The 25,827-nt window shown below is 42.6% G+C and overlaps 1 protein-coding gene across 1 annotated transcript; it reads right to left on the bottom strand.

The window, feature by feature from the left end:
- Positions 1–19,051: 19,051 nt before the first annotated feature.
- On the bottom strand, positions 19,052–24,163 carry PIM3 (Pim-3 proto-oncogene, serine/threonine kinase). Its single transcript, XM_082281103.1, has 6 exons — positions 23,628–24,163; positions 23,174–23,283; positions 22,962–23,012; positions 22,266–22,629; positions 20,805–20,981; positions 19,052–20,642 (listed from the first exon to the last, which is right to left on the bottom strand). The coding sequence occupies exons 1-6, from the start codon at positions 23,707–23,709 to the stop codon at positions 20,458–20,460; spliced, it is 969 nt and encodes a 322-aa protein (XP_082137229.1). The 5' UTR covers positions 23,710–24,163; the 3' UTR covers positions 19,052–20,457.
- Positions 24,164–25,827: the final 1,664 nt, after the last annotated feature.

Raw genomic sequence — 25,827 nt, 5'->3', positions numbered from 1 at the left:
TCATAATAAAAGATTTTTTTTTTCTGAATTCTGCATAATTTCCATACTACCGAGGCCGCTAAATGTCCCTCAGCTGTAGCTCACCACATCAAATGTATGACTCAAATTTCCTACAGGCCCTCTGTGGATGCAGAAAGGAAAGTACATTCATTTCTAGCTTTTTCCTATGCAGCTAAACAGCTTGTTATTCTTATCAAGTATCTGGTGAATTGCTCATTCCTTTAAGGCTCATGAAGCTGAGAGAATTTATCCATCAGCCAGCTGAACAGCTGCAGTATGGTGACAGAATGTGTATCTGGCTGACAAAACCTACCTAACAACTTCTGTGCCATTTATCAAAATTACACACTTTTTCAACATTATCATATGGTTCAGATTAGAGAATGTCCGCAAGGGCCCATTGGTGCTGTGTATGAGTATTGGGAGACAAAAAGATGATACTAAACCTGTAAGTCTCATTTGAATAGCAATGTCATGTGAGACATTGTGAAAAGTTAACTTATATCTCTGGTGAAGAAATCTCACCTGCATGTTCTCTATCTGCCTTCTCTGCCTGAATACTGAGCAGAGGACCTGACCTTTCCACAGAAATGTATACATGGATCCAGCTGAAAGCGTTGTACTCCCAAGAAGGAGATTTGTGCTTGCTGAAATCCTAAAAGCACAGAAATAAAGAACAACTTCCAAACTTGAGACTTTTGATATCTACACCTAAAGTTCAGCAGCATCTTTTGAATAGTGGTTCATGTTTACAGAATTGGCAGAAGAGAAGGCTATGTGTGAGACTGGGGTTTTGGATTTTGACCCAGTGAAAATTAGGTTGGTCATTAGTAAACAACTGTTTATTGAATCTGCTGGTGCTATTGTATTAGATAAAATGCTATAAATTAATATAAATGGACAAGAAGCTGTGTGGCTCATAAGAGCCTGAGATCTGGACCAAAGTGGAACAGAAACAAGTTAATAGCAAATGGGGTCATGTAATATAAACATAGCTATCACCATATGGCAGGAACCAACAGACTTAATCCTTGAGAAGTCACATCGCAAGCAAGTAAAACCACAATCATTAAAAAGCACCATTTTTTATCTGTTTCCTTCTTGCTTATTAATTTATTTAAATAAATTTCTAATAATTAATGAGATAAAGGACATGTCAGTGAAATTTTCTCATCAATAAAATCCCAAACTTCAGGGTTTAGAAAACTGAGCTGACCCTGATGATGAAGATGTGAAATAGAATTTCTGACTTGGTTTCGTCTGGTGAAAGTGGAGGATACCACTAAAGTCCTGCTATTTGTATGTGAAGTAGGAAGAGCTGGAAGTCTGTGTCCATACATAAAATGAGATTCAACTCCTCATCAGCTTACTGCTAGAATGATCATATTAACTTTTACACAGTTGTAAGAATATTATCCCTTAAACAATTCAGGTACTGGTATGGCTACCCGCCTCCATTCAACATAGGGCTATTTTCACCTGAAAAAAAAGAACTCCAGGCTGCAGTGGCTTTACCATGTTCCATCTTCTGGGTTATGGGCTTTTCCTGTTTTTGGATGTTTACTTTTTCGTTACGTTGGAATGATGAAAATAGTCACAAAAATGGTTCAAAGGCCAATTACTGATTGGAGAGCCAGGAACATTCAAGAACTTGGCATTCCTAAGAAAATCATTAAGTAGACTTTAGACATTGTTGTGCACTGATAGGTCAAACACCCAACATCTGTACAGAGGGACAGCTGTAGGATGAAGGGAAGGGCAGCATTATTCTCTAGGTCTGGATAAAACCCTAACTTTTCAGCAGAAGAACAAACAAGCCACCTGAGAATACTGATAAGAGGTAATATGAAAATTAGGTATAAAGTTGATAATGAGGACACTACATGATGTGGTACAAGTAGACAGAAGCAAGAACTTCAGAAGCAACAGTCATTCTGATTTCATCTTGCTATTACATTGGGTCAAGGAGCCAAATTTATGGTGGCTGCATGGTCTATGTCAAGAACCAGTTAACATTTTTGGAAGATTTAATTTGGCAAAAGAGTTGTTCTTAACCAAGTAAAAGACAACATTTACAATTGTTGATCACATTTTGGAAAAATAGATGCAATTAAATCTTTTGTTGCTATATATAATGAAAAGGCAGATAAGTAATATTAAGCCATGGCCAATGTTAGTTGAAGGAAACATCAGTGGCTTGGACAGAAGCTAAATGTGATTAATAGACTACATTCTGCTTTTAGAGATAATGACAATCTTCTCATTAGAAAAATTTTATTGCAAGTATAAATTAAATACCCAAACTAAAGATTTTTAGAAATTTTGATTTTCTTTTTTTAATCCCAGGTGTCCACACAAATGGAAAAAAACCAAATATAACATAATTCTGCAATTCTCTAATGCCCAAATGCTAAATTGCTACTTTGACAGTTTTTCTGCTCTATCTACTGGCTACATCAGGTCAGAAACCTCAGTTTCTTTTTTTGACAAAGGCTTTGTTTATACTAGCATTTGCACATATATTGTGATATACTTTAGTCTCTATGTCTGATTGAAATATGATTACAGTTATTAGGTCTGGGTATGAAATTCTTGTACAAAAAAGTTTATATATTTTATTTTGGATACAGGAACAAAAACATACAAGATCTGGGTAAACATTTTCTTTCTACATTTGACTGAGAGTTAAGCAGGTGATCTTTTCCACATTTGAAGAAACGTAAGCTTGATGACAATTGCAGAATATTTTATCTTTGAGTACTATAAACACAAACACTTCCTAGATGATCGATCTATAAAGGTAATGTTAATTAATGCATCTCCTACATTTTTAATTACAACTTTCTTTTCCCGCACAGTCCCTGGTTACTCAGTGGGCTGGTTCTGGCTAAGTGTCTGGGATAGAGTTAATTTTCTTAACAGAAACTAGTTATGGGACTGTGTTTTGGATTTGTGCTGGAAACTGTGTTGATTGCAGAGATGTTTTAGCTACTGATTAGCAGTGCTTACATGGAGTCAAAGATTTTTCTGCTTCTCACACCACCCTACCAGCAAGGAGGCTGGGAAGGTACAAGAAGTTGGGAAGGGACACAGTCAGGACAGCTGATGCCAAATGACCCAAGGCATATTTCAGACCATATGGCATCATGCTCAGTATATAAAGCTGGGGGAAGAAGAAGAAAGAGGGGAATGTTTTGAATGACGGCATTTGTCTTCCCAAGTTACTGCCACATGTGATGGAGCCCTTGCTTTCCTGGGGATGGCTGAACACCTGCTTGCCCATGGGAAGTGGTGAATGAATTTCTTATTTTGCATTATTTGTCTGCACAGATTTTGCTATCTCTATTAAACTGTCTTTATCTCAACCCATGAGTTTTCTCATTTTTACGCTTCCAACTCTCTCCCCCATCCCACCAGGGGGAAGTGAGCGAGCTTGGTGTGGGGCTTGGTTGAGGGCTAGAGTTAAACGATGACACCCAGGGAAGTCACTCAGAGCTACAGAAAAGTTGCCTTCTCCCCTCATGCAGAAATGCCAGGGAGGGATAAATACTTTGCATCATAGAGCTACATTACTACCTGGTGCTTCTTTCAGGCCTGAAGATGCACTAAGCATATAGTGAGCATCAAATCTGGAATAAAAGAGTAAATAAATCCATTTTATACTGTTTCTTCTGATGAAAACATGTAGATATACCATGTGTACTAAGTATGTTGTATTTTTGTGCTGTTTTAAAAGTTACTTTATTTTGACTTGTGTTATATTATTTTATTCTGAACCTGTTAAAATGGAAGTGAAAGCCTTCCTATGTAATTTTAGTACATATTAAATAAGAGGCAAAGACAAACTTATTTTTAACAATCTCTTGAAAATCACCTTTAAGAGCATTTGGCTTTTGTATTTTAAACCCTTTCCTTTTAGTTGTTTTTATGATAGCCACTGTTGTATGTATAACCCGCAAAATATGTACTAATAGAAGTCATAAATTTTTGCCTTAATGTAGACATGTGGCAGAGCAAACAAAATACTTTCCTTACTCCTGCCTGATAAATGCCACCATAATATTGCTATTTATTCTCAAAGAAGAAATTTGCCTCCTGCATGAGTTTTCTTTTCCACTCTTGGGCCACTTGTACGTTTCATGGACAGCTTGGCAGTGCAAGGACACTGACAATGACTTTCCTCAAGGAAAATGAAATCAAGAACTGATATTTCTCACATAAAAGAATTATATAAGGCTCTTCTAATGTGTCTTATGAAGGAACAGTTGATAATATAAATATATGTTTCATTTGTGGTTTGTAGCTATATAACTTCTCTTGCTGAGCTGAAGGGTAATTAACCTGGGCTCAAGTAAAACTTTTAGTAAAGGTCAGACTCTCTAGGCTGGTACTGTTGGCCAATAGTGTTTAGATCACAAAATTATGGGGCCAAGTGAGAAAACATGTGATGATGATGAAATTTATATAATGCATATGCCTTTTTAATATGTACACATTAAAAAGGCATTGTTGTTTTAGGGTTGTTCTTCTGAAACACTTGTCTTACTAGATAAAAGGTGATCTAGTTTTAGGTTTGCAAAGTCTTAATGTTGGGAGTGTAAGTAACCCACTTAATTTTTTTTTTGGCAATGTATTTTTTCTTCAAAAACGTCTTGTTTGGATTCTCCTTTTGTTTCTCTGTAGTAATTCTACTGTTACATAAATAAAGTGCTTGGATTTAATTATATCCCATGCTGCTGAAATGAGTAGGGTGTGTTTTAAATAAAGAGCCTTACACAAGAAGAATGGCATGTGATTCAATTTACCTTTAGAAATATTATTTGTTTTTTCTGGCATAAATCTCAGTTTGCTCTAGGGTAGAATTGTGGATTATTCAAAGTGCATTTTATCTTGGAAAAAAAACTAAATTCACACCAGAAAAATCAATTATTTATAAAGACACTAACGGTAAAATACATTATTAATTACATTTTTTATTGTGACAGTTCCCTTCAGAAAAAAAAATACAACCAAAAAAACCCCAAACCCCTCACACACCTAAGATTCTGGGATTCACATGTTTTTAATTCTTTTGCAGATCAAAAACATGATTAGACGCAGCTATTGAAGTTTCATTCAATGCTGGGTGCTTGTGCACTGTCACTGTCTAGATACAGCTCCTGCGAGGAGCTGGGAGCCACTTCCCTGAGCAGAGCACGTGTGGGGATGCTGCTGCCGCTCCAAACCCCGGCCTCGTTTCCTTCCTCAATGCTCTGTGGTCTCTCAGCCTAATTGTACTTGAAGCAATGAAAGTGATGTGTTCCATGTGACATGTGCCAGGAACTAATTGAATTTTTTGGATGAAATTTCTCTTAAGTACTGAATGGATATGCAGGGATTTATTCTCTTCCCTTCTTTCTCTTAACATTTAATAACATATAACCACATGGTCATTTTTCTTGGGTTTGAGTATCTAATGATCAAATTCCACTGCCACTATTTGGCTAACAGGCAAAAAGCCTAAAATAAATGTGTGACCTTGACATTCAAAGACCTACTGCAAATGCAGATGAAAGGGCTGGAAGAGTATACCCCAAACCTTTTTTTTTCTCCCCAGTAATACAGAGAAGGATTCTACTGACTGAGAGTCAGAAAGAGATGACTTCTTTACTTTCCAGGTTTCTACAAAACCTTTAGTAAGTAAAGGCAGCAAAAGTAACAAGTGTAACAGTATTAAGAAGAGGACAAAGGAGATTGCTTTCTACAATTACACTGATTGTTAAAATCACTCCTCCACTGCTAGTATTGTGCATTTTTGGCAAACACCATAACTGCTTGCCAACTGTTTAAACCCAGTCAGAAATACAGCTCAAACAGTACTCAAACTAGTTTGGGAAATTAAAAAGGAATTTGATGTGAGTGTATTTGTTGGGGGCTGGTAGTAGAGGACAACAGACCCTGAGACAGAAAGCATATTTGGGTAGAGTTGTCCCATATTTTCCCAAGCAGGAAGAGAAGTTCAGGAGGCAAAGGGATGAGACAGGAGAAAGTGAGGATGGCATGGAAAAGGGAAATCTGGGACATACCTTCAAAGCCCAATGCATGATAGGAGTGAAATGTGTGTGTGTGTGTGTGTGTGTGTATGTATGTAATATCTGTCTTCCTTCATGAAAACAAGGACAATAAAGGTCCTTGCCTCTCCAGCTATCTCATGGATTCTCTACATACTTTCCCAAAGGAACTGGGAATCTCTACATACCTTTTCTCTTACTGGAAACAAGATTTGATGGTTCCCCTTGCCGCTGCAGTCATCCAAAGTTCTCTCCCTTCTCCCTGTCTGCTCTCAGTGGCTAGTGGTTTAGTGGCCCTTCTCTCTTCAGGCAAAGAGGCATATGAGAAAGGAAGAGAGGAGGGAAAGGGAGGACTGAACATTTCCACTGACCGTTGGGTGTTTTTGGAGAGCAGAAGCTGCAGGGTCTAGGGTCTCTGATACACTAAAATTGCTTGAAACCTTCTCTCTGTTACCATGGTAATAATAGATATGACATAACTATATGAGTGCAAACAACCACAAAGCCTCACTGTGTCAGCTGCTAACAACTGACAGGATCACAGACTGTAAGCACCTGACCCCAGGCAGGGAGGATGAGGACCCACCAAATTGAATGAAGCCGTTTACACCTCTGAGCGCTGCATTGTTTTCTCCCTGTACTCATCCCCATGAGGTGTTTTTATTAATGAAAATCTCCTGCTGAGAAGATGGGAGCACTTAACACCTACTGAAGAAGTTCTCTTGAAGTGTTGATTTCTTCCAGACTGACTAGGTGCTTTACAGTAGTACATAAGTATTTTAGTTGCTTTAAAATTTTACGACTCCTGAAGGTGCTGGAGAGAGGACCGAGTTACTGGAACCTCCTTCCTCCCTCTCATTTTCACGCGTTGGAGCCTTGCTTATCTTAACTTTCTGGAAAGGCTCAAGATTCAATGATGTAAGTGAAACCTGTGTTAACAAATCATTTACCGCTGAGCACTCAGGATAAAGAGATCTTTGGCCTTAACAGTTTAACAGGTAGTGAATCCTTTTGAGGAAAATTACAGCTTGTTGATGTTGTTAAGGTCAAAGTACTTTACTTCCATATGTCTTCACATTTGCACCTGAGCAGGAGCTAACTGATTTAATGATATCCTAATGAGCCCTATTTCTTTAATATCACGAGTTAAAAAAAAAAAAAAAAAAAACCGAGGGACTTTATCTAATCTCCCTGAAACCTGTCTAATCTAGGACAGTCTGTCCTTGGTCTCCTGAGCCTAGACAGAACTTTAGATAGTGATATTATGTGCTATTAGTGCTTAAAATCTTTGCAGTACTGATCCTTAAATAAACCCATCATGAAAGGACTTTTCCAAAATATCATCCTTCTGCACTGTCACCCCATCAATGTTCCTTACCCTGTGTCCACTACTGTCACCAACAGCATGAGAGCATTTGATTGCCACTCACCTAAGCTTTTCTGCTCTTGCTCAGTCTTTCCTTTCTTTGGGGAACAGAGGGAGATATAATCTTTCTTTTGAAATTATACAGGGCAGGAAGGTTCCAATCAAATTTTAGGTCTCCCCCAGCTGGAACAGCTCATGAAGTTAACACAGTTAAGGCAGATATCTACCTTTGCCTTTGCTTCTGCATCTGCCCACCTGGCAGTTTTCTGCCTGCCATTTCATAGGCCTTCCCAAACCCTTTAGAGATGGTCCAAAGCTGGTCTGGGAAGACTCTTGCTTTGATGTGCTCATGTTGTATACAACAAATAGTTATTCCTACATTCCCTGAACGTGACTGGTTTCAAGACAAACGGATGTAACTACTTGTCTCCAGCTCACTGATTTTTCTGAAAGTCAAGTTTGCTTTCATTATGTTAACACTTCACTTGATGGCAACATTAATTTCTAAAGTCAAGATAAACAAGGCCTGAGATCTCCTTCTTTCTCTTCAACTTCGCAAGATAACTGCTGGCAAAGTGAAGATATACTGGTAACAGCAAAAATAGCAATGGGTAAGGAGATGGAGGGGAAACCTGATAATGTGGTAAGGTTTGCTTTTCATTTAAAGAAGGGCAGATATAGGTGAGAAAACCACAGAATTCATATGCATGAGCAGTAATAGTTTTTACAATACATATGAATGAATCTTAAACCCTTTGTTCCAACAGGAACATTTAGGCTTCATAGGCACCTATATATGTGGTAGATGAGATTTTGCTACTTGTGATACTAGAGCACTAACATTAAGTAATGGGAGCATTAAGTTCAGCAGTGAAAGATCTCCTCCAGTAGCTCCATTCTGCCAGGGCAGTCCATTGTGTAGCTTGAAAGAAAGGCCTACCTTACACACCTACTTTTATAAATTTTTCTGCTTCGCTGTGTCTTCTGTTTTAGCAGACCAGCTGTGGCTCATACAATTTCCTGTTAGAAGTGATATGGTTCCTCTGACTAGCTTTTTGGTTTTTTGTCAATGAAGAGGAGATGAGATCAGCTATCAACTATGACTAAGTCTCATTGCTATCAGGGGATAAAATTAGAAAAATGTGTACATGCCTAAAGTAAAAATAAGCCCATGTGTGTGACAAAGGTGGGCTGGTTCCATTGGCTGCTCTTGTCCAAGGTTATGCTATGTCATAAGTTAATGCAGATGGTTATTGAACAGATTGGGGCCATCCAGCAACACCTAGCAATATCTAGCAACATCTAGCATCTGTTCACCTAGGAATGTCAGAAAAGGGGGCAGTTGCATCTAAAATCCATTTACATATTAATGCACTCAACTGTTTTCTGCTTGTACATCTGGGGCTGAGGCAGGATCAGACTGTAGCCATGACCTCACATAATCCTCCTTCTGTAGTGACACCCTTGCATAAGACAGAACAATATTTGCAGTGTAAGGGTCATATGTCACAGCAGTACAGGAAGTCACAAGTGGCATGACTGTGTCAAGGAGTTTTTAAACAAGTGTGACTGGCATGGAGCCTTACACATATCTGTCATATGGCCTTGTAAGAGAGAGATTTGGGAAGCCCTAAGCAAGGTTGTTCCCAGATGTAAGGTCACTATCACACAACAATAGTGTCCCTGTGAGGTGCTCCAAGAGACAATCACCACATTTGACCATCAGATTATCAAAATGGATATTGTAACAACATAGTGTTGAGTTTGAAAGGAAATTATTTTCATATCTGAGCCAAGAAAAATTTTCCAGTAACAGCAGGAAGATCCAACTTGGATGCCTACAAAGTGCTGCGAGTTAATAATGGCCAGGCAGACAGCCAGTAGAAATAGATGGTATTGTTTCAAAAAATATATATTCATCCCTTTCACCTTACACTGTGCCTGCTGTTTGCCTTTCTGGACTGCAAGTCCTTCAGAGCAAAGCTGCGTTTATTGCCTGAGATCAGTCATATTACTTGCTTAATCAATGGCTGCTAATGATAAATAGGAAAAATATAAAACATTAATGGCTTTTTACCCATGTCTGCATCTGGCTCTCAGTGAGGTACTGCACTTGTTGCTGCTGCACCTGACCATATGTTCCCAGGGCAATCCCTCTAAAGTCTTCACAGCAGCAGTACACTTGGGACATGAATGCTGTTAGCAAATCCCTGATGTCAGGGCTGGAGGCAAGAGACAGAGAAACCAAGAAAGACAAGAGATACATGAAACTAAAGGGTGTGGTGCAAAAATGGTAAAGAATAGTGGAGAGATAAGAAATCCATGTAGCTAAAGGTGTACCCTGGGGCAGGGAGCAGGGATGAACAGAGTAAAATTTGTCAAGCTTGATAACAATGAGATTCTACAACATACAAGAAGCAGTGGACATAGTAATGAGATCGGTCTAACAAGCCAACTCTTAATACCAGTTTTGGCCAAATGACTGACTGCAGTTCAGTCATCTTGATGGATAGAGCAGCGTCTACCACACTCTGGCAAGAACTTGGGGCTGATATGAAATTCTTCCCAGAAAACAGTAATGAGATATGCACCTCTTACATGTTCCTACATAATGGTGATGCAGCAGGATGGTGATGTATTTAAAAAGCCATTGAAAACAAGCAATGTTTTGCAAGTCTTTGCACCTCTAATAATAAACAGTAATCGGTCATTGTCATTTGCTGATATTTTTCCTTCTGAATCTTTAGAGGAATCTTACACCAGAGCATTGAGGTCTTATTAGCTTTCAGCAAGCTGCTGTTGTCACTTCCCCAGAAATGGCAAATATACAAAAAAACCACTTTTTTTTTTCTTTTGTAATAGTAATTCAAGCAGGAATGATTGTACAAAATTCTAGTGCCCATGTCATTCACAAGACCAGACTATGGCAATGAATCCCAAAATCTGTGAAGCAATTTTTTTTTTCTCATTATTCTTCACTTTCTAGTTTTAATCCCATTCAATTTCATTAGTATTCCTTCATTGTGTTGTCAGTGTGCATTATGGTGGGGGTTTGGAAGACCTTCAACAAAAGAATTCTTGACTGTGCTACAGCCCTCACCCTTTGTATCTTCATTCAGTGCCCAGTAGAATTAATTTCTAAATGCCTACATGTTGCAGGAAACCAACTCTTAATGAATCTTAGGATACAAGTCTAAACAGATGACAGTACTTTCCAATCTGCTACGGAAATAATAGGTTTTAATTAAGTATAAGGTTTAATAAAATTTTCACTCCTTGTGCAAAAATGCATGGTGATTAACAGCTGACAAGCCAACTCTAATAATTTCTGACTAAATGCTTTTGTTTAGTGTTTTCAGTCCCTCTCTACAGGGAATTAATTACTGGAAATGAAAAAAATGAAGGTTCATGCCAGTTAGCATCCTTGAGAAAGTGGAAGGTAATCAACTGTATAAATTACAGTGGCATATGCAGGCCAGCTTGTGGTCAAAATTTGTACAACATACCCCAGCCAGTTTTTGAGATAGTTAGACTGAAATGCATGTGCAGGGTAAATCTGTTGCAAGTAGCTGCTCCATAGTTTTAGGTAATCAGTCAGCAGCTGTATTCAGAAGAAAGTGCCATTGCAACTTTTCTTCACTTTGTGATTTTTTAAATGACATTTACCTATTTACAATGGCCACTACTACTTTGTACTGCTTTGTAGTTGCAAAGCATATGTTTACTTAACACTTTCATATCCCATATTGCTCTTTAAATAAGCAAATCACCTTCTAAGGGGAAATCTACATGGAAATATAGATAAGAACCAGCCGTCAGTCTGCAGTGAGTACTGATCTACCCACCCAGACCAGGATTTCAGTTACCCCCACTGAAACAATTCCAGCTAAATTGCTTTAACAGGTACTACAACAAATGTTCTCAAACACGCTTTACATAAAACTAGTGAAAAAGGAGAAAATTAACTACTTGTTATTATTCAGTGTCCTCAAAGAGGTGTTAGTTCAAAAATTTACTTGGGAAAATTTACTTGCAGTAGATTTGTTTAGACAATCCCTTAGCTGAAGTCTGTGAATCTGGACTTTCAAATCCTCTGAGTTGATTGCATTAGCTTGAGTCAGTTAACAGCATTGTAAATGTTAATCTAGATATGTCAAGATACTTTCATTTCAACACAAATGTTTGTATTTTTTTCCAGGTCTAAGCCAATTATCTTGAATTTTAGCAGCCGAGAGCAGAAGTACAGTACTCAAGAACAAACATATTCCTGTGCAAGGTGAAATGATCTTTCCCTGCAGAAAACCAGCACCAAGCCATTTGATGCTTTATCACTATGCTATTTGAAGTATCTTCCATTCCAGTTTGTCTCCAGTGCCATGCAAGCTTTGTACTGGCCACCTGCAAGACTAGGGAGAACTTCATTTGCACCTCTGATAATTTTGTGTTTGTCCAGGGATTCTTTATGACTTTTTAATATTGCCTTTGTGACCACCATTTGTGGTGCTCAGTTGTCAGTGAGCTTCAATTGAACTAATCTGTTCATTGGAGAAGACCTACTATAGGAGTTTGAAATATTATATATATAGTCATACATATGAACTTGTGTCATTCGAAATTTCCATTAAAGAAATTCAGATTTTCCAAGAGAACAGAAAAATTGGTCAGAAAGAGTAATTAATTTCAGGTCTGGCTAAATATTCAGTGTTGTCAACTATATTACTTTGTTCTGGAATTAAGAAAGTTATAATATAAGATGGCAGTAAGATGTAGACAAAAGTTGCTATCATATATATATATTCATAATCAGTGAATGGAGTTTCTAAAGGACTGTGAAAACTATCTGGTTGAAAAGAACTATTGCCACCAGTGCAGTTTTTGCCATGACAACATTAGTTTTAAAATAATATTAAATAATAAGAATGTAACTTAGTAAAGAATATGAAAGTGTGTATTATTTGTTCTGAAACTGTGACTCACACATGTTCCTCTCATCACCTGTATCGGTAGGAGTTTGTCTCAAGCCATAAAAGGAGTTGGATCGTGCCATTAGCTGGTGACTAATGAAATTCTGTTCAGCAGAGGAAAAGAGAGGTATAAATTGTGATCAACATGGTTATGAACCCTTTTTCACATCAACAGGCAGTTACATGGGAAAAAAACTGGTGTTATTAGCATGCTCTAACCAATTGAGCTAATCTCAGGGGTGAGTAACTGCTCTTTGTGGTATTAACAAAAATGCCACCAAGGACTCAGGTTTTGACATAGTTTTTATGCTCTACTTTTTTTTCAAGTTACCTTGACCTTGCGGTCCAAATAACATTTGTTGTCTTACAGAGGCAGCTATGACTTCTGAAAGACAGAAGGGCTCCTTTCTCTATGCTTTTCAGCATTGCAGGAGAGGTTTTCTTTACAACTTCAGGCTTTCTTATTTATTTTCTCTCTGGGGCAGACATTCTTTTGTCACGAGTTAAGAGATAGCTCTGTAGTTATCACACAGACAAAATCCCCCTTGAAATGATTGGAATTTTTTTACAAGAACTGCAGAATTGGGTCACATACCACCAAGAGTGTTTTGGCTAGGAGTTGTCAGAGGAATGGTGATCCTCAGCTATTAGAGCTACTTGAGTGCATCACCACAACAAGCACTAAACTGGGAACAGTGTACCTTTAAAATGCACTCAAAATTCATGGTTTACACAGGGACTGACCCAAGATTTTCAAGATTTTCAAGATCAGTTGCTGAAGTTTTCCTTTAAGTATATGGGAATCCTACATATTAAACCATGAGTACTGGTAAAAATATCCTAGAGAGGACAATGGAGCTCATGCCAGCTGAAGACTCAAAATGACAGAGAAATAGGAAAATCATAGATCTTGAGATAAAACAATAAATGCAATGATGATAACTCATTTATTTGCATTACTTTTTCTCACTGCAACTTATCTTTTCTTCATGAATAGCTGTAAAGTGTTGTCGCCAATTAACAATTCTGAAATATTGAATGTATTTTCTCATTTGCAAATGTACCTGTGAAGCTGGTTAAAAAGTAGGGCATACTGTTGAGATACATAAATATAGTCATGAATTAAGTTTTGACCTGTGTAGGATTCTGAGTCATGTTAGTTCTTTCACTTCATCAGTACTTGGGGTACTGTATACCTCTCAAGCAAATGCTCAGTACCTGAAGAAAAGCTGAAGAAAAGACATTTAAAGTAACTTGCATGTAAGATTAAAAATAGCAGGATTTGTCGTATTCCTTACAAATTCCTTGATGCAGAAGTTATCAAATAGAAACTAGGGGGTATGCTTGTTGGTACTGACTAGAGAAAATTTTGTTATTACACATATCCTTTCTTCAGCAGTACCATCTCTCTTCCATCACATCCCAGACCCAAGCAGTTGCACACATTCCCTCATGCTGGGTTGCTATCAGAGATAACAGTTTATCGATCTTAATATCAGTTCACCAGCAAAAGGAAGGGATAGTGGGAGGAACAATTTAGCTGATGCTGGCTTTGGGAAAGGTCAGTAGCCCCATAGCCTCACCATCATGAGAAAATCTGTCACTACTTCTATTGATTAACTCAAATCTGCATTAAAACTTTTGGTTTTGCCAGTAGCAAAACCAGCACTGTCAATAAATTTTATATTGGTTCAAGAAGCACATGAATGTTGTGACTGGAATCTCTCTTTGTCATTCAAGATAATTAGGCTGATGAAATTCAAAGTAATTTTAAATTAGCTGTAACTTCTAGATGATTTATGAAAAATGCTTGTTTCTAAAAATATTGATTTACTACACAGTATGTTTACCCTGGTGTTCAACTAGCTTTATAGATATAAAACTCTTCCTTACCACATCTTAACCTGCCTTCCTGTGGATTAAGTTTTTTATCTATTTATATCTGCCCAGACAATAGACAACTTTGCTCTGCAAAGTAGTGATCTCTTACACTTTTCTATGCTGATGTGAATCTTTGTATTTTAAGGCTTTTGATATTACTTAGCTATTATAAACAAACAAACAAACAACCCTCCCCTCTCTCCCCCCCAAAATCTTTGCATGGAGTATGAACACAGGAGTATTTCTCCCCAGGTAATGGACATCTTTCCTTAGGATGATCTTGAAAGAGACTGTTCACTTTCATGACTCTATTAGGCTTGGAAGCTTTTGGGAAAAAAAATTATGGGGGATCACCACTCCAATCTTTTGTAACATATGCTTGTTAACATGTTTATATATTTTAATTCAAATAGATATTTGATGCTTAGATTTTCCTGTCCTAAAAGAAGGGAAGCAGAAAAGTGGAGAGATAAACTTCAAGCCTGACACCAGACCATTCATAATTACCAGAATAAGTGTTTCAAGCAAACCTTTTTTTTTCTACAAAAGAGCATTTTTTTTTCAGTAGAACTAACATACCAAAAAAAAAAAAAAAAAAAAAGTCCACCTAGCTATTACACAGACAGTTATTCATAAAATAACAAAACATTTGCTTCAGGATTCTGTACATATTAGAGCAAAATACTCAGTTTTCAGTATAATTTTCTGTAATCTTTCCATACTCCTGATTGGAGACTTAAAGTGACTGCTGAGTCATTAATAGTAAACAAAGGATCATATTGATCCACAAGTTACTTTTCTGCCTATGACTTAATTCTAATTTTGATGTTTAACACAGACTTACCTGAGAAACAGTGCAAGTCGAAGTATGCATCTCACTAATTCTCTTAGTGGACTAGTATAAGCAGCTTTTTACATAATGGTTTGTGCAGTCAATTAGCAGAGTATTAGCTATAATAGATAACATTCTTACTAAGACCATATTAATTAGATCTTAAACACAGCTAATCTGAGACCTATATTGAATTTATATTATTATGTAAGCAGAATGTTTCCACAGGCAAGTAATTTCCTTCATAGCATTTTAAGGAAAAGGAAATCCTAGCATCTGAGATATAAACATGCCGATTTTATCAGAGTATTAGAAACCACTTAATGTTTCTTAAAACTTGAGTGTGCCAGGCTGTATTACAAATAATAATTACGAGCAGTAAAGGACACAAAGATTGAATACCTTTTAAGTTTATTGGAACAGAAGGAGTGGAATTGCAAGCTAAGAAAATGTCTGCAAGAATTAAATGGATGTATGTTTCTGCTCCTCATTTTGCTTTGAGTTACACCACAGCTCTGGAGTTCTCTAGTCACTCCATCAAAAAAAAGAGCTGGTATGTCTATATGGACACATTTTTTAGTCATAACATGAATTCACCAGTTATGAGACAAACTTTCTCTGAAAATAATTATGAATCCTGTCTTATACAGATTTAAGTTCATTTTTAGTTGCATGAATTTGTGACCTCCTTATCACTTTGTTCAGCAATTCTGCAATAACACCAAAGCTTAATATGTCTCTGGTAAATCAGCTACCTAAAGGGATGCTGCAGGCAAAAACATATTAAATTTTTAAATCACAGACAACCATGAAGCTAAGTAATAGCAAATTTACAAGCAGAGAAAATTTTGGGACAGCATCAAAAACTGTATTGCCATGAGACGAAAATGCTGCCATCTTGACTTCTGCTACGAATTGTAGCATCACTGCTGTTAGTAGAAAAAAATCCACTAACACTAGGCTGATTGGGCCACAGCATTCTGTTATCTAGTTACACCACTGAGAATTACTGCCCATCTGCATGCCAGAAGACAAGTGCTTCTCATGGTTACTGAAATGAAGTGGAAGAATGAGGCCTAATATGCTTGTAAACGCTCATGCCAACAGTCATGTAGGTGACTGGGGGCACACTAGGCAGGTTAGCACTATAACATCAGATGCAGATTTGACAACCTTTTGAATACATACTCCCCTCTCCCATTTTTATTGAGAAGCTATTTTCGCATTTGTAGTAATTTAAAATTTTTCATTTTTTAATGAAATATCCTTTCAAGCATTATGAGTTAATTAAGTATTAGCCATAGTCATAGCTATATATACCATAGATATGGGTATATCTAAAAATATCAGCCAGTGGCGATTTAAACTCTCCACAATTTATGTATCATCATTTTTGGAACATGTACTTTAATTTCACCAACAGAGGTCAGTAAACCACTGAGAGAGAACCATAAGTGTTTGGTGAGAACACACCCTAGTCAATCTTCCTAACATCCTTCGATAGTTATGTTCAAAGGGCTCTTGTTCAGCTGCTTCAGTAAATATAAACTCAGTTAACAAAAAGAAAAAAAAAAAGAAAATAAGAGAGTGTATGGTTATGCACTCAGGGGAATGAGCTTTATTGGAGATATGAGTTACACAAAACACTACATTGTTAGAGATATTTCAGGATTAGAATATGTTTAAAATATCTGTTATGAAGCCAGTAGCATGCATACATGCATAGGTATGAGTATTGCTATATCAATTTTTCAAGGTTAAAACAGGCCCTGATTTAAATGATATGAATGACCTGCTGAGTTTTATTTTTCAAGCTTTGTGCTGTTGAAAACCAGCCTAGTGGGGAGAGAGCATGAAAAGGAGGATCCCAGAGAAATAACATTTAATGATATTAATACCAGATAGAAGCACAGGAGAAACCAAGAGCTGTCACCGACTTGCTCATTTTGGCAGAAACACTCAGCTAATGGAACTATATTAACACATCATTTTCCAACTTTCAACTGTAATGAAAAGCTATTTTTACAAATCATTACTTTCAGTATATGGTGTTTCAGCCACATGGCTTCTATTAGTGTACAGGGGAGTTTCACAACCAAAGCTGCCTGTGCAGCACTGAAAGTGCACCTTTTATGTTGAGCTAATCCCAGAGGGGAGTCAGCACTCGTGCCCCTGTCCTTTTGACCTTTATCCTTTTAATGCATTTTGCCTCAGTAGCAAAAGGTGAAAACCTAGTTTTTATGTTTCAAAACAGAGCATTTCAACGCTGATTCTCAGTGAAGCTAAGGAAAGTAACAGCTCCTGTGGAAATGTTGAAAGTCCCTAGCTCAGCAATCAACAATAGCTTTACAAATGTGTTTTTAGAATCGCTTTTCTGGTAGCCCTTTGAAGCTCACCCGTACAGCCCCGCTGCCATCCCTCAGAACAGCTGTGAACATGTGAAGCCGCTGGAGTGGAAGATGTTAATTACTTTCAGCGACTGGAATTTCTCCAGGGAGCACTTGTGGTTAGAAACATGTTTCCCTAAAGAAGTGCAGTAGGTGCTGGGATCACCTCTCCTGTAGCATACCTCCCCTCTTAAGCAGAAGGAATTTCTCATTCCAAAGCAAAACTCAAAATATTCACTTTTAAGTGTTTTTCTCATAGAAAAATCCGTGTCTTAAGCAATCTTAACTGTAGAATCTTTTATTTCTGTGAATAGAATTCCAACAATAGGGAACTGAGTTTTTCAGGGACTAGGTTTAGCATATGTACAAATTTTCATTAAAAACTGAAGAAACAATTCTAAAATAAAAAAGGAACAAAATCAGAAAAAATAGACAACAAATTGATGGACATAACTGTGGCTAGGGGTTTTTTTTCCCCCGACTAGAGTAATTTGAGCTTCCTTTTTATGGCCAAGAAAAAGCTACACACCTGCCCTCCATGACATCAGAAAAGTGCAGACCAAAAATGGTCTTTTTTCTTCACATTTACCTCCTGCTATTCATTGGCATTTTGAGTCTGAACTAGTTAGCAACAGGAGACTGATGTGATGTCAGTGGGATATTCCCCATAGGGAACCAAAATAATAGCAGATGAGCTGAGCTGGCAAAAAGATCCCCAGAAAGGGAAATAACAAAACCAACAGATTCTAAGCCTAGCCCTTTACTGTGACAACTACAAAGCACCTTTAACGACTGAACACATCCTCAAATATACCTCGTAGATCCATCTGTGGTAGTTAAACCTAGTAATCGCTACCACCCCCGCAGAAAGACCAAGTCAGGTCAGTCTCTGGCTGCAGAGAGATGAGGATAAAATCGTTAATCTGCAGGACTTGACTCCCAACGTGTGAAGGTGAATGCTGAGGACATTTCTCTTTGTCCTTTGCTATAGGTGAGAATGGCACATGCTCCCCAGTAGTCTTACCAAGTGACAGACACACCAGTCTTTTTTTGATCATCTAAGGGAGTTGAAGGAAAACAGTAGCCCTGATCTTCAAAAATGCTGTCCCTTTCCCATAAAGGCACAGGAAGTCCTCATCCACCCCCAGAAGGAAGGTGTATGCAGGAAGAAGGAAACTGAATGTAATGGAAAGTAAACATATCAACTGTGAAAACAATAGCCACAAGCAGCTACAGAAATCCTTCCTTGTTGTACTTAAGGACAAGTACACTGATATTCAGTGTTGACAGAGGTAAAAGTCCCACAATTACAGGGCCAATTCCCTTTTATGTAGGCCATCAGTGCTGCTGTATTGTACTCCTTTCCCCAGTCCAACATCAAACGCAGTGATTGAGGAGTAGATAGAGCTCAGGTGATGGATTGCTTAATTCTTTCAAAATGGTCACTGCTTAGTGGCATAGACCATCTAGTAACTCTGGGTCAGCTGCTGCAGGCCTTTAACAAGGCTTGAGCTGGTGTTCCCCAGTTCATCACAAGTAACAGTGAAGATAAAAGTACACAAACACAGAACTGTTATATACAAAAAGTTTAATTGAAATACCTGTATAAAAAATATGATCTCCATACATTTCACACTGTTAAACAGAAGAAAAAAAGTCCAAATCCAAGCTGCATAAATGCAACCAGATCACAGAAACACAGCTATTAAAATAAATTAAGGTTTATGACTCTGCCACTCTACCTTCCAGAGCCAATGCACGGAGACTGTACAATGTCAATAATTTAAAACCCTTCCAAACAGCATTACTTTACACTTCTGGTACATTAATACCAGACAAAAGGCATACTGACTAACTTAAAAAAGTCATTCTATTTCCCTTAAATTAGACTTTGTACAACAATTTCCCATCTTCCAACAAAAAACTGGTAAGGTCAGAAATTTTTTTTTTAAATTTTTTTTAACCAAAAGTTGACAGGAATGCAGAAAAAAAGTGCCATGGGCAAACCACTAGAATTCCCATGGGGAGAAGGAGGGGAAAGCACAGTGTTGAATAACTCTAACCAAATAAATTAACCAAATAAATAGCCACAGTTGAAAACTGTGGGAGGTCTTCTAAATTTCAAACAATAAATAACTGTATAATACATGGAAAAACCAAGCTTACATAAACACATTATACAGGTATGGAAAAAAAAAAAGTAGAAGTCCTTGAATATTGCATTGATTGTGCATTCGACATGCCCATACATACTTTAAGACTCGCAGGGTGACAAAAGGCCGGGGGGAGTTGAGAAAGGGGCTTCTCATGCCCAATGGTAGAGATGATAAAAGGAAACATGAATAAATGTTTCTGATAAAGAAGCCAATATACCTGTTCATATTTCTGTGCAGGCTATAGGAAATATTTTGAGCAGCAGAGGTGGGTTGGGTTTGTAAAGGGCAGGGGGGCAGGAGTGAAATGTCTGTGTTCAAGTATTCCATCACCAGTGGATGGGACTACTTCATTCAATCACCGAACAGGTTCTCCAATGCATCATAGGAGCTGCTTCCTCCAGCACTGAGTCTAAAGGGAGCAAATTCCTATAATGAACTGGATCTTCTTTGGACATAGACAGCTCAAAAAAGAAAGTCCCACTGAAGCAGCTTTCAAAAAGGCACTCAAAAGCAAATAAAATCTAGTCCAGGCTCTATGAGAGCAAAAAAGTTTACCATGTATTCAAGAGGTCACTGCTTTCTTAATAAGGTCAGTCTTTGACTAAGTACTGGCCTGCAACTCCCAAACATCAGCATTTCCAAAGGAAATCTCTCATTCCAAAGCAGAAACCAGCAAAGGGGGAAAACAAAATCAAGTCCCTCAGACAAAGATTCAACTACAGAATAATGAATGCATTTTTCTAGCCCCTCGTATGTATTGGCAGCAGCACTGTGGTCTTTCTGCTTGTAGCTCCCCCTCCCAGTGCGAGGTCCTTAGTAATTCACAGACTCTCATTACTTGAACTTGTGCTAGACACATCAGTATCAAGGGTCCGTAGCCTTATGTCACAGTCCTCAGACTTCACTACTTCAGATTTGTGCATCCATTGATGGTCAAAAATCTGCTCAAGTGTTGGTCTGTCTGAAGGCCTCAGTGAAAGGCACCATTTGATCAGCTGTTGACATTCTGCAATAAAAAAAAGAAAGCCGTATTAGACTAAGAAAGCAAAAAAAAGACAATTCTGATTGTCTTTTTAATAACAAAAATCCACCCACACAAGCTCAAATTTACAGGACTATTAAAAAAAACCCAAAACCAGAAAACCCACTTAACTTCTATAGAACTTACCAGGTGAAATTCTTCTCCTGAAGTATAATCGTCCCCTCAAGATTTCTTCATCTTGCTCAAAAGGGATGTCTCCACAAACCATATCATACAGCAAAACTCCCAGAGACCATACTGTTGCTGACCGCCCATGGTATCTGTGGTATCTGATCCACTCTGGAGGGCTGTATACTCTCGTTCCTGAAAGCAGAAAAATACACACTATTAGAGTAAAAGTTTAAAGTGTTTCCCCATTGTTCAGCTCCTTCTGGCAAAGCAAAATTAAATTCAAAAACTTGGCATTTGGGAATTTAAAACAAACAAACAAACAACAACAGCAGCAACAAAAAAAACCCAAACAAAAAACTAAACCTAAAAAACTAAACAGCTTTAAATTTTTTACAAGCCAAAGCCATTAACAGTGTAATTTCAGGTCATCTGCAGGGTTACACCATCAACAGACTTGGCCCATCCGGTTCTATTTTGTTGCAAGGAATAACACAGCCCCATCAGCTGACTGTTTACTGAGGCGGGCTCCCTTTCACTGACCACGTGGCGTCTGCAGCATCACACCAAAAATAGACACAAAAGGACAAAGGGGGCTGGCGGGGAGGAGGAGAGGGCAACAAGAAGGTGAAACTCAGGTCTGCCCGTATTACACGGGGCTAATCTGCTTTATCCAATTCCACAGGGCAGTAAACAAAATAGGGCTGCTTACGATTTCTACGTTTTTAAGGCCCCCCCCCGGGCTTCTATGCAGCAGCTTTTCCCAACCCGCCCCTCTTCCCCTTCCTCCAGTGCCCAAGAGCTCCTTGGATACCAAACAAAACGGGGAATTCGTGATGCCGAGGGTCACGTGCAGCGGGGCTTCGGGTTTCACAACAAACAGATGTGAGTGCGGCAGCTGGGGGCGGGGGGAGCGAGACCCCGGTTACATCAGTCACACTCCAAGGACTGGGGGAAATGCTCCCTCTGGTCACATGCTGGCTTATGTTCAGCTTTCCCACCTCTAAAGCATCGACCCTAGCCCCCGCGGCAAGTCATTTCGAGAGAGTACAATTATCCCCATCACTTTAAAATCTGCAATGCGGGATTTCCAGGACACCGGCAGAATGGGAGTGGGGGAGGTACCACTCCGAGTTAAAAAAAGGCACTGCATATAAAAATTGCATATCCACACATGGAAACATCCGACACTGGCAAAACCTCCATGTAAACAGATCGCCCTCTAGGAAAAAAACCCCGCTTTTTCCAAGACAGGGAAACATAAACTGCTGCGTCACTGCCTGGAATCGCTTCTTTCCTACGCAACTGAACACCCCTAAGCCACTTCGGGTCCACGGGTTTCCATTACCGATAGACCTGATATGAACACCCGCGTCAGGGGCTCTGCTTGCTGTGGCCGGTCACTGGGAACGGGCTAAGTGGCAACTAGAGGGAGGGAATAACCCCGGGAGGGGCACGGGAAGGGCGGTGGACACGTACCGTCAAAATCAGTATAAACTGTGTCCTTGAGGAGGGCCCCCGAGCCAAAATCAATGAGCTTCAGCTCGCCTGTGCGGAGGTCAACCAGCAGGTTCTCGTCCTTGATGTCCCGGTGCACCACACCGCAGCCGTAGCAGTGGCGCACCGCCTCCAGCACCTGCCGGAAGAACCCGCGGGCCGTCTCCTCGTCCAGGGCGCCTTTCTCCGTGATGAAGTCGAACAAGTCCTTCACCAGCTCAGGCCGCTCCATAACGATCAGGTACCCGTCGGGCCGCTCGTACCAGTCCAGCAGCTTGATGACCCCTCTGAAGCCAGAGCCCACCTTCTTGAGAAGGACGATCTCCAGGGGCACCATGATACCGCTCTGGGCAGAAAGGGGGGCGCGGGTCAGCGGGGGAGTGGCGCGGCCCGGGGCACCCCCTCGCCGAGGGGAGGGACGCGGGGAAGGGAGGGAGGAAGGGAGGGAGGGAGGAAGGGAGGGAGGAGGGCGTGCAGGGCGGGGAGGAGGGCGCGGCCGGCGGGCCCCCTCCGCCGCTGCCGCAGTCCGAGGGGCGGGCGCGGCGCTGCGGCGGCGAACCCCCGCCAAATTCCCTCCCGACGCAGAGGCCGCGCCAGCGGGGCGGGCCCCGCCGCCCACACAATGGCCCCGCCGCGGCGGAGCCCCGCAGCACCCCCGGAGCTCCCCCGGTTACTTACAATCGTGCCCCACTCGGTCACCCGCTCCTTCACCACATGCTTCACGGCGACCTGCGGAGCGCGGAGAAAGGAGGCGCCGTGAGCGGCGGGGCGGGCTCAGCCTGCGCCCCGCCGCCGAGGGCCGGGCCGGCCGCGCCCGCCGCTTCCCGCGCCCGCAGATTCCCGCGCCACGCTCCCTCCCGCCGCCCCCGCCCGAGCGCCCCGTGCCTCACCGGCAGCCCGTCGGCGATCCTGCTCCCCGCGTACACGGTGCCGAAGCCCCCGCTGCCCAGCACGGAGCCCACCTGGTAGACTTTATCAAACGGCTCCTTTTCCACTTTCACTGCGGAAAAGAGGGAAACACCCGCGTTAGTGTCCGCAGCCGCGCTGCGCCCGAATAACAATAATAGTAAAAAGAACAATAAAAATAAATTAAAAAAAAAAAAAAAAAAAAAAAAAAAAAAAAAAAAACCACAAACGCTCTGGCTGGCGGACCCATACGCTGCCCTGATTCCGACCAAGGCTTTATTTTTTAAAAATAATCTTCTTGAATAACAAAAAGACATAAATATAAGGAAATAAACGCAGCTCCGGGGTCTGCGAGACGCCGACCCCGATACCCCGGTAACGCAGGGCCGGTCCGCGCCCTCCGGAGCGGCGCTGGCAGGGGACAGCCCAGCCGCGTACCTGGCTGGAGGATCTTCACCGGCAAGTGGTCCATACTGGGGCTGCAGATGTGCGCCAGCGAGCCGAACTTGGAGAGCAACATCTTCCGAGGGGGGGGGGGGGGGGGAAACGGCGAGTTCCCCACGGCAGCTCCGCCGGCGTCCTCCCGGCTCAGCGCGGCTCTCCTCTCCCCGGAGCCGGCGGAGGGCGGCGAGCCGCGGAAAGCTTCTGCGCGGCTCCTTCTTCGACCGAGAGCGGGAACCCACGGAATCCTTGGGGGTCCCCGCCGGCAGCAGTCCAGGCGTCGGTCGCACAAAGTCCTCCGGAGAAACGCAGTCAGCGAACGCGCCGCTCCCGCGTTCCTTCTTCCACCCGGCGAAAGCCGCTCGGGGCGCAGGCAAGCGCAGGCAGAACTAGAACCCTCCGCAGAGACAGACAAGTCCGGGAGCTCCGGGTCCGCGCGTGGAGCCCGCCCCTGCAGGGGCCGCGGCGGCAGGAGCGGGCTGGGCGCCGCAGTGGAGCCGTGGCGGGCGGAGGACACACCGCGCCGCCGCCGAGCTGCCCGCGCGCTTCTGAGCCGGCGGCGCCGCCGAGCCGCCTCTTAACTCCCAATATTTTGGTACGGGCAGAGTGCGGCGAGCGCGACCAGGATATCCCTCCGCGGGGGAGGAGGGGGGGAACACCTCTCCCCACCGCCTCCGCCGCCCCCTCCCCTCTGCGCCGGAGCCCCCGTGGGGCGGTGGCCGCGACTACAGCGTCCGTGTCCCGCCCCACCGCACGGGCGGGCACGGGGAGGGCGGGGGGCTGGGAACTACTTGTTCTGTAGTAACCGGCGCGCAGAGTTACACACCGTCTGAGAGGAACGCATCACACATTAGCGGCAAAAAAAAAAAGGGCTGGGGGGAGATTCTCCCGTGTGCGTTAACGCTGCCGCGCGGCCAATCGCCGGGCGCCCTTTCAAAGGGCTCCCGGGGCGACCCAATGAGGAGAGCCCTCATTTGCATGCGGCGGCGCGCGGCCAGGCGGCGGCAGGGCGGGAATGCCGCGGCGCGCCGGGCCCGCCCCGCCCCGGGCTGCGGGAAGGTCGCTCCGAGCCGCCGCGTCCGGGGCTGCGCGGGGGCGGGGCGCCGACAGCGCCGGGGCACGGGGGGCCGCGGCTCCGCGGAGCCCCTCTGGGGCGCGGGCAGCCCCGGCACAGCGGTAGGAGCCCGCTCCTTTTGCCAGCCGGTGCTCCCCAGTGAGCATGCGGCGCGTTCCCTCGCCCTCAGTGGCGATTCCTCCTCCTCCCCAGCGCTGCCCCATCGCCTCGGCGCAGTTCGGCTCCGTGCCAGCGCGGGGGGACGCCGGCGCCCGCCCTCCGCGCCTGCCTTCCGCGCCTGCCTCTGTCAGTCACCTCCCCTGTGCGGAAGCCCCGCGGGGCCGGTGCGGCGCGACGGCGGGCGCCGGAGTCCTGGCAGCGCGGCTCGGAGGAGCCGAGGGCTTCCCGCCCCGCCGAGGCGCCGCGCCGGGAGAGGGCACGGAGCTGCTCCGCTCGCCGGCGTTGCCGCCGCCCGCCCCGCCCCGCAGGGGGCGCTGCATCAACAGAAATGGGGGCGCGTCCCGTCCGACGGGGCTCGCGGGGGGTCCCTGTGCCCCGAGGCGGCGGCCGCGCTGCTCACCGCGGTCGGGGCGCTGCGGGGCCTCCTCTGAGGGGAGACCGAGACAGTTGGCCGCGCCCAGGCGGAGGGAGAAGCCCGAGGGCATCCAGGGGATTTTGACGAGTGTCTGTCCAGCAAAGCTGTGGGCCACTGCTTTAGAAATTAATGAGTGCGCTGCTGGGTGGGCAACAGTGTCTTAATAACTGCTCCAGCAGCTACTTAAGAGCCCAGCCCAGATGCCCCCTGGGCTGGCGCTCAGGCGGGGAGCACCCCGCCGTTTGCAGACAGCTTGGCGGCCGCCCGTCCGCACCCTGTCACCCCCCGTGGCCCAGGTGCGTGCAGTGAAAAGCAGCGGCGTTGGAGGTACCGGTGCTCCGCGGGGATCCCCGACGTGAGGGTGTTTTTGGCAGCCCCTCCCACACTGTGCTCTCGGGGAGAGCCTTGCAGTTGGCATTGTCTGGTAATAGTGCTGTGATCTCGGGCAGTCGTGCCCGTAAACAAAGCAACGGCTTCTAGGGAGAGGTAATGTCTTTTATTAGATTTGACCAGCTGATGTGAAGGTCAAGTTTGCAAGCGCAGTTTCA

The sequence above is a fragment of the Coloeus monedula genome, assembly GCF_965178545.1.
Source record: "Coloeus monedula genome assembly, chromosome: 4".
NCBI lineage: Eukaryota > Metazoa > Chordata > Aves > Passeriformes > Corvidae > Coloeus > Coloeus monedula.
This window is presented reverse-complemented; position numbering and strand designations above follow the sequence as displayed.

Coding starts and splice junctions, on each gene's coding strand:
- PIM3 (XM_082281103.1), bottom strand. CDS start 23,709: ATGTTGCTCTCCAAGTTCGGCTCGCTGGCGCACATCTGCAGCCCCAGT. Junction 23,284..23,627: donor GGTGAAGATCCTCCAGCCAG/GTACGCGGCTGG, acceptor TCTTTTCCGCAG/TGAAAGTGGAAAAGGAGCCG. Junction 23,013..23,173: donor GGATCGCCGACGGGCTGCCG/GTGAGGCACGGG, acceptor CGCGCTCCGCAG/GTCGCCGTGAAGCATGTGGT.